General features: G+C 38.9%; 2 protein-coding genes across 3 annotated transcripts; one reads left to right on the plus strand and one right to left on the minus strand.

Moving 5' to 3' along the window:
• The first annotated feature begins 26 nt into the window (after positions 1-26).
• LOC109487793 (complex I assembly factor TIMMDC1, mitochondrial-like) lies at positions 27-3,658 on the plus strand. The gene is made up of 7 exons (XM_019791865.1): positions 27-673; positions 1,109-1,274; positions 1,770-1,858; positions 2,057-2,124; positions 2,352-2,430; positions 2,681-2,791; positions 3,142-3,658. Exons 1-7 carry the CDS (start codon positions 111-113, stop codon positions 3,377-3,379), a joined length of 1,314 nt encoding a protein of 437 aa, XP_019647424.1. The 5' UTR covers positions 27-110; the 3' UTR covers positions 3,380-3,658.
• A 2,075-nt stretch (positions 3,659-5,733) lies between these two features.
• On the minus strand, positions 5,734-14,046 carry LOC109487820 (twinfilin-1-like). 2 transcript variants are annotated; one of them, XM_019791907.1, is made up of 11 exons: positions 13,841-14,046; positions 12,657-12,749; positions 11,688-11,738; positions 11,300-11,430; positions 9,671-9,766; positions 9,179-9,283; positions 8,103-8,189; positions 7,463-7,591; positions 6,852-7,002; positions 6,288-6,409; positions 5,734-5,929 (listed from the first exon to the last, which is right to left on the minus strand). In XM_019791907.1, exons 1-11 carry the CDS (start codon positions 13,863-13,865, stop codon positions 5,768-5,770), a joined length of 1,152 nt encoding a protein of 383 aa, XP_019647466.1. In that variant the 5' UTR covers positions 13,866-14,046; the 3' UTR covers positions 5,734-5,767. The 2 variants fall into 2 exon arrangements, with proteins under 2 accessions (XP_019647466.1, XP_019647473.1); XM_019791914.1 differs by lacking the exon at positions 8,103-8,189 and having other exon boundaries at positions 5,736-5,929.
• Positions 14,047-14,068: the final 22 nt, after the last annotated feature.

A 14,068-nucleotide genomic window follows, 5' to 3' on the forward strand; every position in this document is an offset into this window, starting at 1 on the left:
GGAAAGGACGTGGACTTGCAACAGTCCTGTTCGATGTGTCTGCCGACCGTCTCACCCCTTTAGTGCATAGTGGGCGTTTTCCTTGGTCCTGAACATACAATCCATGCAAAATGGTTTTCCCACAAAAATACTCTTCTGTACCGGGCAGCTCTGTCGGCGCCCGTTGGCTGTACAGCAGTGCACCAAGATTATTGGACAGTAGCACGTTATCAAAGCAAAGTTTAGTTATCACTTCACCGAATGCAATTGCAGAGCATTGTTTACACAATCATGCAAATACATGTTTGCAAAGTTCAGCTGTTTTCAGGAACTTTGAAAGAGTGGGCATTTCAAGCCATCGCGAATACAGAACAGAGAGGAAGTTTGCACTTCCTTCCATGTCAACCTTAGGGGAACTTCTGAAAACTGCCAAGAACAAACTTTTACTCACAGCAAGTGTGTATGCAGCAGAGCCATTCGTAGAAGTAACACCCGACAAAAAAGAAACTTCAGTAACAACAACAAATGCACCGCAGAAGCAGACTTCAGAGGGTCCCACGCATGTTTCAAAAGAGGATGACACAGAAACTGATGATGTTGTAGTGCCGGCGTGGTTCCTGGGAACTAGACCTGTCCCTGAGACGGGCTGGGAGAGGCTGAGAGATATCTTTGAGATCAAAGAGGACAAGAAACTGTGAGTTAATGCAAATTTACATTGACCTATCATGAAAAGTAGTGTAACAACAAGTTCTAGTATATAGACATCACCAAATAACCAGCCCAATGGGTCCTGGACCTTTTGGCTTAATTGGTTGGTGCGCTGGTTGTGAGCTGACAGCGCAGGTTCAATGGAGTGCACTTTGACATGATACACGGAGCTCAGAATCTTCAATAATAATCAACAAGCATTTAAGAATACATTTGCCAACAGTCTTACGATACATAATATTAATATCTGATGTGTGAGTGCATTTATTTGAAAAACTTAAGTTTTATTAAGTGGATCAAGGAGTATACACGGATACACGGAGTATAATGTCCTTGAGTGGATGTGTGACTTGATAGTATAATGCTCAGTTGAGATGCTGATGAGTGTTTCAGTTTTTTATGACTTGTGTGTATTGTACAGGTACTATGAGAAGTACAGTAGGGAGGTGACAGACTGGATAAACGTGATGGCGGCAGGGTTCATGATTGGGTTTGTGTACGGCGGTGTCCCTGCGGCTCGCCAGGCCAGACTACGCTACATCGAGCTGAGCCACACGCAGGTTTACCAGGGCCGCCGGGACGCAGTGGTGGGTCATATCAGTATGATACTTGATTTTTGTCATTGTAGTAGTAGTATATGTAGAGAATTAATTGGATGCTACTACTAAAATACTAGTAATTGAAAAGAGCTTAGCCACATGCATAATTAAAGAACTAACGTTGCTTTCATCATCACATACATGTATACCAAGGCATTATAACCTATTTCTTTTATTGATTATACTAGTAACTTTTTTTTTAGTAGTAAGTACACGTTTCCACCTTAGTTTCCACCACAAACCCTATAGAACATACATTTACATGTATACTGTAGTAAACATGTATATGAAGTCTACTAGTGAGTACAACAACATCTCATTAAAAAAGTACTAATGGCATTTTATGACTGAACAGAATGTGTTCAATGAACACACTCTTTTCCTCTCAAATTTGCTTGAGCAGTGTACTTTATACCAACATTTATTAGAAAGTTAAGCTATTTTATGCGTCGCATCTTGCGCTGATGTTGTGTTGTTTCCCAGGGAGACGCCCACAAGGCCGCCCACAGGGGACTGATCAGATATGGGTACAGGTGGGGCTGGAGGGTTGCTGTGTTTGCCGGCATCTTCCAGTAAGTAGAACTGCCCCTGGGGCATCGCCAAAAAAATGCAGCATCCCTCACGCTGTATTAAAGAAGAATCAGTCTCAAATCATTCTATTGAAAATAAAGTCTGATGTATTTTTACAAAGCTCTGTATCCTGTAGACATTCTCTTGTTGGTTCACCCTACCGGTAATTATCATAGTAAATGAGTACTTGTTGTTTTCAGTGGAGTGTCCACGTGTCTAGCTATATACAGGGACAAGGATGATGCTCTCAACTATACTGCTGCTGGAGGTATGTTCATATAACTGTATCTAGCCAGTCATCAGTTTTTGTGTGACACTTCAAATGTACATGCTCCTACTCTGTTACCCTGATGCTATGTTATATATATCTTAAGAAAAAAAGGTACAGCAACTTATAATTATGCAGCCTAACAACTTAGTAACAAGTGGAGTGAAAGAAAGTTGCAAGAAAACTCTACTGGTGTGCTGTAACAATTTTACCTCCTCTCTCCTCAGCTCTGGCCGGTGGTCTGTATAAAATCAGTCTGGGTTTGAGAGGCATCATTGGAGGGTCATTTCTTGGGATTCTCTTAGGGTAAGTACATATATTTATCGACACAGCAAGGTACATTATACATAACAACAGTCGTTGTCTAACACAAATGATAAACAAGCACTGGCATACAGTTTTGTCAATGATAGCAGGTAAACATGTAGGTTTCGATTCACATTCCTCCTGCTGCCAAATGTAGTAACCAATAGAAAATTGGTTTCCAAATGGCTGCTTCAGTGTGTTTAAAGTGAAGGATGATTTCAATGATTTTTGATGTACTCTTTGATTACAGAGTTCCAACCGGCCTGCTGACCCAGCTAGGACAGACGTTACAGGGAGAGACTTACGTGGAGAGGAGACGGACTCTCAGGAAGGAGGTCCTGGAGCTCAGGAGGGAGGAATGGTACATGTAACATGGTCCTCATATACACTCTAAAACGGCTGTTGTACTGTTAATACTTTTACCTTTGCAGCAGTTTATTTGAGGTATGAGGAATAAAGAGGTTCTTGCAGTTTGAAGTCCACGATTGAAGCAATTCTGTTGTGGAAAAGAAATAGGAACCACATATTTGCAGTGACAGTGTAAAAAGTGTGAAAAAAAACAACACTGCAAAAGTAAATGCATGTACAGTATACTTCTATCTCCAAGCAAATGTTAGGATGGAATATCATGTATGTTTCTCAGTCCTCAAATGGTTTGTCTTTATGAAGTGGCAATGGACTCAGTTTTGGTTTGTACATTTTTTCTTCTAGGAAAGCTCGCCTTCAACTGATGGACGATTTTATCTCGGACACTTCCTCAGAGCAGACATCAGGAACAGAACCCAGCACCCCTGGTGGGACCAAACTAGCTGCAGGAACCGAACCAGAACCCTCTGTATCTGGTCAGGCGAAGGTTGTGTCCTACCAGCCATCAGGAACAGAACCCAGCACCTCTGGTCAGGCCAAACAACCTACTACATGTAACTCAGGAGAACAGAAACAGTCATGACAAAGTTGATTTTTAGATATTTCAGGTCTTTAATTATGAGGAAACTTAATGCCTGTTGTGGACAGTCAAGTTCCACGAAGAAAAGACATGGTTCTATTCTTCATTACTTGGTTTTAGTTTGCAATTAAATTAGGTTCTGGTACAATTTTGTAAAAATTAAAATTCTTCAAAAATGCTTAATATCCCATTATGTTGTGTTTTAATGTGTGAGCCCTACATCAATTTCCACTAAATATCTTTTTACCTTACATACCCATCCTTCCCAAATCTTACATGTACATACATAGATGAGTATACTGTGAAGTAAGATTAACCTGTCTAAAATTAGGTGTTATTGATGGAATGAACACAAACACAACAGTTTCCTTTTTTTTGTATATTAGAAAATTGTCCTTCACAAAATTTTCAAGAAAATGGTTCAGGCTTAGGCTAAATTAGCAGGTAACACGTTAATGTAGAAAAGGCCCCCCATACATGATGTAGAAATTTGTGCTGTTTCTTATTTAAATGCTTCCCACTACTGCATAGTGTAGAATCATTTTCTGGTGCATAAAGAAAAACCTTTACTATCACATCTCCTATCACATTTACAAAGAATCATACGAAAGACAATATGAGCTATTGGGAATGTCCCAATCATTTGGCAGTCTGACTCTACACTGATATTACTGGCAAAAATCTTTCATAAGGTCAGAAACGTTTTTCTCAAATCTTGTCCTGGTTGACATTTGCTCAACATAATTTATGCTTCTATAAGCACCAACATGAGCACGCAATCACATACATGTATATTTAACTAGAACACAAACATCCCTTTCTACATGTATATAAATCTTAACAAAATTATCTCTGTTGTCATAAAGATATTTTCATATGGACTACATGGAGTATTCAAAGTTTTCCTTGTTGGGGGAGCAATATAGCCCGGCCAGCAGGAATTGAGTAGGAGTATTGGTAAGATTTGTGACATTCCACCACCATTAATTAACATACAAAATGTAGGAATACACCATATCGTACATGTATTTTGATACTTGTGATACCATAATACAACAAAAATTACTATAAATGTCTAATAGTAGATAAATCACCTATAAATTGCGATATAATCCCTTCCGGTTCATGTCGAAGCATTTTTTCATAATTTCTTTTTACACACTTAACACTAAATGCACATATACATACAAGAAAAATGGCTACTTCATGGTAGAAACATCACATAACAAAACATTATCTAACTCTTACAATTTCTTTTTTGATTGACTTGTTTCAAAACACTGATCACTATCTTACACATGTCACTACAAACACAGCAGTACATTTTCACAACTTGTACCCCTACGAAAAGATTCATGAAAATGCCACCATTAGAAAAGCCACGTTTTAGACTTAACTTCATTTATACACACTGGAGTTGCAATGGTAGAGATTGTGCATTATTGCATTCATTTCTGTAGCTTGGATTTGAGTTGTCATTTTTTGCAGCAGTTGTATTGTAACTACGGACTAGAGTAGCCCTTTTCACACATTTGTCAGTTTTGTGCAATATAGGAAAAACTGCACAGTGTACATGTAGACAGCCCATCCATATGTTGTAGTTCAGTTGCATGCCTATCTAGTTACAAGATTATCATAATAGTCAAAAGTTGTTGGGTTTTTCATCGAAACTCAACCATTATCTAAATCAATTTACCCTTACTTCTTACGTATAGAGACCTTGTTTTGTAAGGGATGAGTTCGCATATTGTTTTCCTATTTTTTCTTGGCAGTAGAAAATCGCAAGTTGGACCAGGGTTGCACTGCAAAACACATTCATTTGTAATTTTGGTAACACTCAATAGTACTAGTAATCCAATGTGATTGGCCAGGCCACAAACATGTTACTGTGTGATTGGCTGATTCCTGACCAATCAGGGAACCTCTATGAATAGTACAAAGGTGTAGTCCTAATCTGCTAATCATATGTCAAAAAGGTTGCTGGATAAAATTGCAGGTTGGTGTTACAGGCACATATCAGCACTTTGATGAAATCAAAATCTTTATAAAATCTAAAATCAAGTTTTAATACAGCCATTTAACAAGCCATATAGCTGTATCTACACAAAAGAACTGAGATATCTAGTTGAAAGGGGTAAAGGAGGCTATTCACATCAGGGCCCATCACCCTTCACTCAACTGTGACGGGGGCCGACATCATCTACCAGATACCTTTGACCCAGTGTTGAAGTCACGTGACAAGCCTCACAGGGTCAGTCGACAGAGGAAGACCAGAGAGACTGGTCAAAAGCTCTACGTGATAGAATTTCTTTGCGTTGGATCTTAAGTTTTAACTTTAAACAAGATTTCTAGCCGCTTTTGAAAAGTGAAATCCTTCCCCAGACTGTAAGTTTAACTAGAAGGCGTGTTAGCGCCCCTGATCATCCGCCGTGGTCCTCTCTTCCCCGCGGGCCCCTGCGGCCGGGCGAACTTTTCTCGGTACGCATTCTTCTTTGGGTGGAGTTCATCCATCAGGAATTCTTCCGTCAACTCGGCACCATCATCAATTTCAACCTACGCAAAGATAACAAAACCGCATGGTTTTAAGATGCTGAAAAGTCTCAAAAGCCTCAGCCCCAAGTTGAAATCACAACGTTTAATAGGATGATCATGATTTCAACTTGAAGCCTTCTCTGACATTCATTTCATTTTGTATACTTTAATCTTGGCATTCTGTAAAAGATCAACTCTTTTTTGTTGGCGGTTGTTCTACATCTCTTCTTGTACAAATACAACAACTAGGAAACTCACAACTTGTCACAGAACTAGAGATACATCCCAACATTAAACTGATTCACTTTGTAACAAATAAAATCTAAATGCACCCTTGACTGTGGGAAGGTTAAATGAAGAATAAACTGCTGTTTCTGACCTTTTTAGAGACCGTGATGCCGAGGCTGTGTTCTGTCTGGTCCAGCAGTGGTGCCTTACAGCTGCTGTACAACATCCGCTCCTTAATGCTGCACTTGTACCCAGGCATCGAGTAGATGAAAACTGCACACACAAAAAGACGACAATTTCATTGTTTTAAGTCCAAATTCAATAGACAACTCACAGTGTCATCATAACAATCATCATTAATCATCAAGCAATAACTACTTTTGGAACAAAATTCCCTATCATTCATCTATCTTTAACCAATGATAAACTAAACAGCTCATCAGCAGTGCTACTGGCTTAAAGCACTGAAAAGGGTCTAGACAAATTCATGTTGACACTGTAAATTGTGAAACATTTGGTGTGATTTCATCATGCACACAGTGACCTCTCCACTGTCAAACCATCACACTGTGAACATATTTCTGTTCTTCCCCTCTCATCATCATGAACATGAATGACTTTACAGTATGAGCTTAGTGATGAAGAAGAGTGGTGGATTATCACTTGAAACGTCCGAAATTTATCCTGAGTTGCAGAATTGGCTTTATGACTTTACCGACAGATTCCTGGTAGTCCCCCTCATGTGTGTGTTTGAAGACAAAGAAGTGATATCTGGGGTGGTCCTCTGGCACCCTCTGAGGCAGGGCCTGCACTGTGATGTCCTCTGCTCCTGACAGCTCTATGGTTTCCCTGTCCATGTCCAGTTCCTGGGGAGCAACAGGTAATGTGTGTTACACACTAAAACTGTAGTGTACAAAATGTAAAATTACAAGAAAATCTTTATTTGCACCACCAAATCTTAGAGAAAACTAGACAAAGTTTGTCTATCATTTGGAGAAATCTGAGGGATTATGTATTAATAGTACTGTAAGCCTACATTTGTAGGTACAGCTCTTTATGCATGTTGTAAAACTGTTAGCTCTTCTCCATTCCATCAACTACAAGTCATTTTATCTTTTTAAAATGCTGTACAAGTCATGTACAACAAAGAAATGGCTTCTTTTAGATTATATATTTTTTTAAATAAATTGTCAATGATAATTAACAGTTCTGTATTTCTTGTCAACTTTCTGATACATTTTGTCATAAAATTCTATGAATATAATCTATTATTACGAGATTGCTCCAGGCCCATTACTTATTTGCCTATAACAATACCAGTCCCACCAGTCTGACATAGCTGATCTGCCCTTCCTTCAGCTGCTGTAGTTTAGCGACGGCAGCCTGAGCGATGGGGAAGGCCACACCCTGCACTGTCTGCTGCCGAGTCTCCACATGGATGTGGGTACTCACTCCCTGCAAACACAAACATCACGCAAAATTACATGTTTTAAAAGAAATTATGGCTTTAACATCAATTTGTTAGAGTGTATTCTATAGAAAAAGTTTCCAGCTAAAAGTTTCTAGCTTGGTTTCCAGACCTATTATAGCTCCTGAGTCCTAGATCCTCTCCTAAAATTTGCAGAGAGAATGTAGGACTTGGGAGCTATGATAGGTCTGAAAACCAGGCTAAAAAGTTTCAGCCACACAATTTTCTTGCACTGAGCCAAGAATTAAGCTTAGTAACAGCAACAAAGAAATTACACTAGATACAACTCCTATACAGTATTATGAACATACAAACATGTACAAGACAATTATACTGCACAATTGTACATACATGTAACATGGGTGAAATGTGTAAGACTAAGAGAAGAAAGGATAGATGAAGAAGATACCCAAGAGGAAAAGGCTATGAATGATTAAAGTATAAGAAGGTCTCCAAATTCAGTTCACGAGTACTAGAGCAGAAGGGCTATGGACTCACCCTAGTACGGGGTCTTGGTGCCACGGGAGGTGGCATTCCGCGATTGTAGTATGAAAACCGTGAGTCCTGAATACAACTCATTTGAAGCTACACACACACAAACAAACAAACACACAGACAGAAAAACAAATACAGGAGAGACAGAAAAGATACAGCTTGTGACGTTGAACCAAGAAAAAGTCATAGTTGTAGATGATTGGACAGAGAGAATGAGTGACAGAATAGCACATGATGAATCGTGGCAGAACAGTAATCTGTACTAAGGGTGCAAAAGGCTCACCGGAAATTTCTACCAAGCCGTGCAGCAAGAAACATGGAAGCATAGATATAGAGTCTGAGTTAGATTTAGAAGATAGATCAGGTTGTATTAGCAAATAATCTACAAAGACCAGACCATCCTTTTATTAATACATAACAGACTAATTACTAGCTGAGTCAAAAATTAGCTACAAGTGAAATTTGATAGCACATTATATTATAGTACAATAAACTTACAAACTATAAAGAGGTCTACAGGAAGAGATGAAAAGAATTGAGCTCACCATGCGCTTCTAATGATGAAGCCATGTAGCAAGGAAGGGTTAGAAGGTTGCAATAGTAAGTGAGCCACACCTTGTTATTGAAGAGAATGCTGCTACGTGTATTATGGTTGTTTGTACAGTATGTGTAGTTGCCTAAATCAGTAAGTAGAAAATAGGTTTAGAAGTTTCATGCCCACTGCAGGGTAGAGGAACAGTCTTGTAAGCACGTCGGCAAAACCCCCATTTTTCACAGATTTCGTTGGATTTTTGGTCAACGTTGCATCACAATTTTGCCTGTTGCAGACGATATCTTTTCCGACACAACATTTGGAAACTACAGATGGAATGTTAACCTTATATACACAAATACAACCTTATATGGAGACGTTCTGACCAAGTGCTATTCACAATGCCTTGGTTTCGCACAGGTGCAGTACGTTCTGCCGACGTGCTAGAGGCACACTGTTGTATGTGTTCAGAGTTCAGGTAGCTGATACAGACTCAACCAATCATGGTGGTTAGCACACTCGACCAATCACAGCAGTCGACACACACCTCTTGTTGTTTGATGTACTTGAGCTCTTCCTCTGCCTCGGTCAGCGGTGCAGGTGCATTCTGGGCCTGCAAGTGTTTGTGGTAGCCCGCAAGAGAGATGTCCTCCTGTACAAACACAAACAAATAAGAATCTCAGGCCACACCAAATGATTATTTGTTGGTTCTCAGATTTGCCCGCTTCATTTTTTCTGATTTGCAAAAAAAAGGCGATTCAGGTTCTGAATCAACTCCAAAATGCTCTTATTTTGGTCCCAACAGTTGAAGGAAGTCCCTTCTCTTTAGAGTTGTTACAGTTTTTCCATCTATCAATGCAGTGGTTTGATTAAAAGTTTGAAATTCATTGAATTACAAACCAGCCTGGAATATTGACTTCATCGCTCCTATTGAAGCATTTAGGGCTATGAAGAGGATGCCTAAGTCAAAGATATAAAGATAACTCTTGATTTTCAAATTCTGTTGCGCAAATTTAACCGACTTTAGAGAAGTACTTACAGGTGCTGTTCCAAAAACTTCCTCCTTGATCTGTCCCTGTCCAAACTCCTTCTTCAGGGTGGCCCTTGTAGCAGCATATGTCATCTTTTCCCTTATCTATAATGTAAAAAAACGTAAAAGGTTGAAGTCTCTTTTTTGAGGCTGTATGTTTTTATCAATTTGCCAAGAGAAACACTGGCAAACAATATTCATTCTATGGTGTCTGTGGTTTCATGCAGAAAGTTAAACTATACTGCTTCAAATCAACATCTTGTGACTGGCAGCATATGCCAAATTCAATAACTACAGATATTGTAAACTCCAGGGGGCAGTTTGACATCTTGCCAGAGGCCACTTCCTGTCAGTAATCAACTTAATCTGCAAACCAGATTGGTCCCATAACCAGTTTTAGTACCCGAGGTGAATTAGTCATGGCTTCTGTTGGGCAATGTTCCAAGTTTCCAAGCTACGGTTTTAGCGGTCAGGTCACAGGATGTTCACTTCACTGATAACTAACCAAGTTCCGAAAATTATTCATCAGGTTGGTTAAGTATAGGATGTAAGGATTTTCTTTTTGCGCAACCAAATTTTCCTACCTTGCTTACGTTTTTGTGTCTTTCAGATGTAAGCAATTAATGCAATGTAGGAATATTTCGTTGCACAAAAGAAAACCCTTAGGCCACACCAATTTAATTTCTTGGTTAACCGATTTTTCTATCAAAATAATGGAGCGGGCGGGCGAAAAAAAAATAAAAATAAAAACAGGCCTAGGCATCCTATTATGGCCCAAAATGGTACGACAGGAGCCATGAAGTCAACACACCAGGCTGGTTCAAAATTTAAACAATGAATTTTGAACTTTTAATGATACCATTGCATTGAAAGATGGAATGCCTGTTACAAGTAGTAAGAAAATGACTGTTTTCAACTGTTCAGGGCAAAATATGAGCATTTTGCAGTTGATTCTGAATTTTTATTTTTATTTGCAAATCCGAAAAAAATGAAGCGGCGAATCCGTTAACCAAGAAATTAAATTGGTGTGGCCTTAAATACCATAAACTAACCAAGTTATCACAAAAAGTGAACATACATGTAGTGTGCAATCCTACTAGTGAGATACAGGTTAAGTAACACCATGAATGCCAGTCTTAGGCTATAATGAATAATTTGGATTTATTAGATGTAAATAGAGTTCAAGCACAATTTCGTTTTTTTTTTTTTTTTGCACTTTGTTGTTTTCATGTTGTTCTTTTCAGCACCATCACCCCACCGGCCGCACTTAGCCGTGCACCCAGCACCCTGGTTGTGATGCCCCAGTGAGGGGTTTTGACCAGTATTACATAGATGTAGATTGAAGTAGATCTATAGATTATCCCACTTATGGTAGACCAATGCCAATGATGTTCTGTTAGATAACTGTTAAATCACCAGTACATACATTGTAAGCTGCATAAGACCAGACTCAGACTGATCAAGTGAAATGTAAAGTACCTCTCCCCAGGGTACAACATCAGGGCTTGCTAGTGATTGAAACACCCAAACATTTATGATTAACTTCCCAGTTACAGACACTAACCCTAACTACAGGGCTATACATTGCCACATTTTCTGATCATATTGATGTTTTATTTCACAATGACGAATACTCACATGTGCATGGTCAGGAGAATAAGCGAGGAACAGCCACTCGAAGCCTCCATGACTCTCCCGACTGTCCAGCCTGTAGAAGATGTAACACGGCTGCTTCTCCTCCAGCATGGGCAGCACTATACTGTCCCAATGTGGGCTGGTTAAAGACTATGCATTCCAGTGGGATAGTGTGATACTTATAATATCAAAAAGTGTTTTTTTTCACTTGTCATGGTTTCAAATACAATGTAAATTAGATGATTGCATGTATGTGTTTACTGTCCTTTCAAAAATCCATGCACAGTGGCTGACTACAAACATTACTTAACTAAGTGAATAATAATCTTAGATGAATGCTATTTTATTTTAAAAGATAAATAGCATTCATCTAAAACTTGTAAAAGGATATCTTCTTCAAATGTTCCATCAGCCAGGCCAGAGTCTGACAGAACAAGAGTCTCTGAAAGATGAAAAAAATAATCTGTTATCAGAAAACAACACATAGCATACCAGTACTGTCACTAAGTTTCCATTTGAAATAGTATCACTTGCATCAATAATAAATAAAGTCTTTCATCTACAATTTGCATGTCATTGACACTCTTTTACAGTCATATTACTAGTAACTTAATTCTTCTATGAAAGATAAGCAAATCAGCATTAAACCTAATGTGACTATGCTTCTATGTAGAATGTATTACACACATGGCATTACATAACATCACAACAATTCTTAGAATTATTTTCATTATGTTTATCAGTACCAGTTATTTCTGAAGAATCAACTGACATGATAAATCCCTCACCAGACTGGATAGAACAGCCTCATAGATCACCATGGGCATCTAAATTGACCGTATCACGGTATCAGTTATGCCTCATCAAAAATCTATAATCCGAAGGCTGACCTGCAGTCCCGGGGGACTAGAGCTGTTCATCTCCAATATGTCACAGGGATGGAACAGTAGGAAAACAGACGGGACAACTTCCCAATATTTTCTGAACTGACATCTATTTACTAGTAGATCCGTATTTAGCATTGAAATCCTTGTTTATATGTTACCTGCAATATTACATAATTTCAATTCCAAAATTTTACCTTTGATTTGAAAATGTTTCTATGAATGTCCAACTCGTTGCCATACTTTTTTTTCCAAAATGTGACCAACTTTAAGCTAACAGTCACCATACTGCTATTTCAGTGCATGTGTGAAGTTGTTCTTTTCAATGAATAATATATAATTCATAAAGGCCTTTATTCCTTATTCGTTAATGGCTAACATGAGCTATGAATGCTGGTCTTCAAATTCTGTAGAATATGGATTGTTATGATTCTGTTCTGAACAGAGAGTTTCTGCCCAAAAGACTGTACACCTACCATTCTCTATGGACACCTTGATAGCCCTGTATCTTCCCTCATTTGCACCGCCTTTCTTACTGGCTGCAAAGAAATCTCGCAGCTCATCGGTTGCTGAAAGTAGAAAATGTAACAGTTCTGATTTAGTTCATTTATGAAATAAGAGTTGGGTCTGTTACAAGTTTTATGTCTCATCATTTACTGTTGCCACAATTTCAACAGTTATTTCAAAGTCAGACTATTATAATTTCTGTTTCTGCTAGGAATATGCCATATGTAAATTATAGAACAGTCGAAAAATTGTAATTTTGCTCAACCAAGGTCGATATAGATTAGGATAGTGTTGATCAATCATACCATGTAACTAGGGGACTTGAATATTGACTTTGAAAATCCAGTTTTAATGCCCAGAAACTGCACTGGGTGCCTTTAACAATAATCAATGGACCATCAAAATTCTTAGTCTTAGTACAACGTAAACATAGAATAACGAGCATATACAAGTTGGTATTCCTCCCATATAACGCTTACTAGACTAGATGCTATATTTAGTGTGGCCATCTTCCCGATATATTCCCGGTTGCGCAAGTCGGCCATGAAAGGGCTTAAGGTTGCTATAGAGTCATATATACGTCTGGACAGATTAAGTCTCATCGGAGACACGCGATACTCCAGGCTACACAGGGTCAGGAAATGGACTCCCTAACACAAACAACTCCTCTTTCTTTGTCTATGACTAAGTACTAAGTAATTGGGTGTTTTTCCAGTTTTAGAAAATATCTAGTCATTCTAGAGTAGAGTAGCTTGCTTTTGGCACTGAACAGCTCACATGACTCATGCTTGTGGAGATTCGTCCTTCAATTCGCTATATTCGCTTCAATTACATCATATTATGAATAGCCCTTTAACCTACATTTTTGTACTTCATGTACATCTTTGAAAGTAAATATTTATGTGTGATTAATTAAAGATAATTATTCAGACAAGAAACTTTGGGAATGAAAGAAAAACCCTTCCCAATTGTAACAGTTCTTTGCCCTTCTATTGGTGCGATTTTACACAGAATTTATCGGCATGTACATATACTAGACGGAGGCAAGATGCCCACCTACATATACCCACCTTTAATACGGCCCGCCCCTCCCACAAAAACGCCAACAAAAATTTCCCGGTAAGACACCGGAAAATTCGACGAGAAAACTCACCCAATATTCCCGTCTGGTGCGACATATTCCGGCTTCCTTCTGCCCCTGTTATCTGTGCGCGTTCAACTACGTCAAGAAACTGGCTTGTTGGGAACTAGATCCGTTGCCAGAGGCCGGTCTTTTAGGTTATATTTAGCTTGGCGAGAGCGATTTTGTACACGAATGTCTCTGTGACACTTCCTCCTGGTCATGTGAGACAAATGGGATCGGGTGGAGGTCAAAGGTGAA

The sequence above is a fragment of the Branchiostoma belcheri genome, unplaced genomic scaffold (genome assembly GCF_001625305.1).
Source record: "Branchiostoma belcheri isolate BF01 breed outbred unplaced genomic scaffold, Haploidv18h27 scaffold111, whole genome shotgun sequence".
In the NCBI taxonomy this organism is placed as follows: domain Eukaryota; kingdom Metazoa; phylum Chordata; class Leptocardii; order Amphioxiformes; family Branchiostomatidae; genus Branchiostoma; species Branchiostoma belcheri.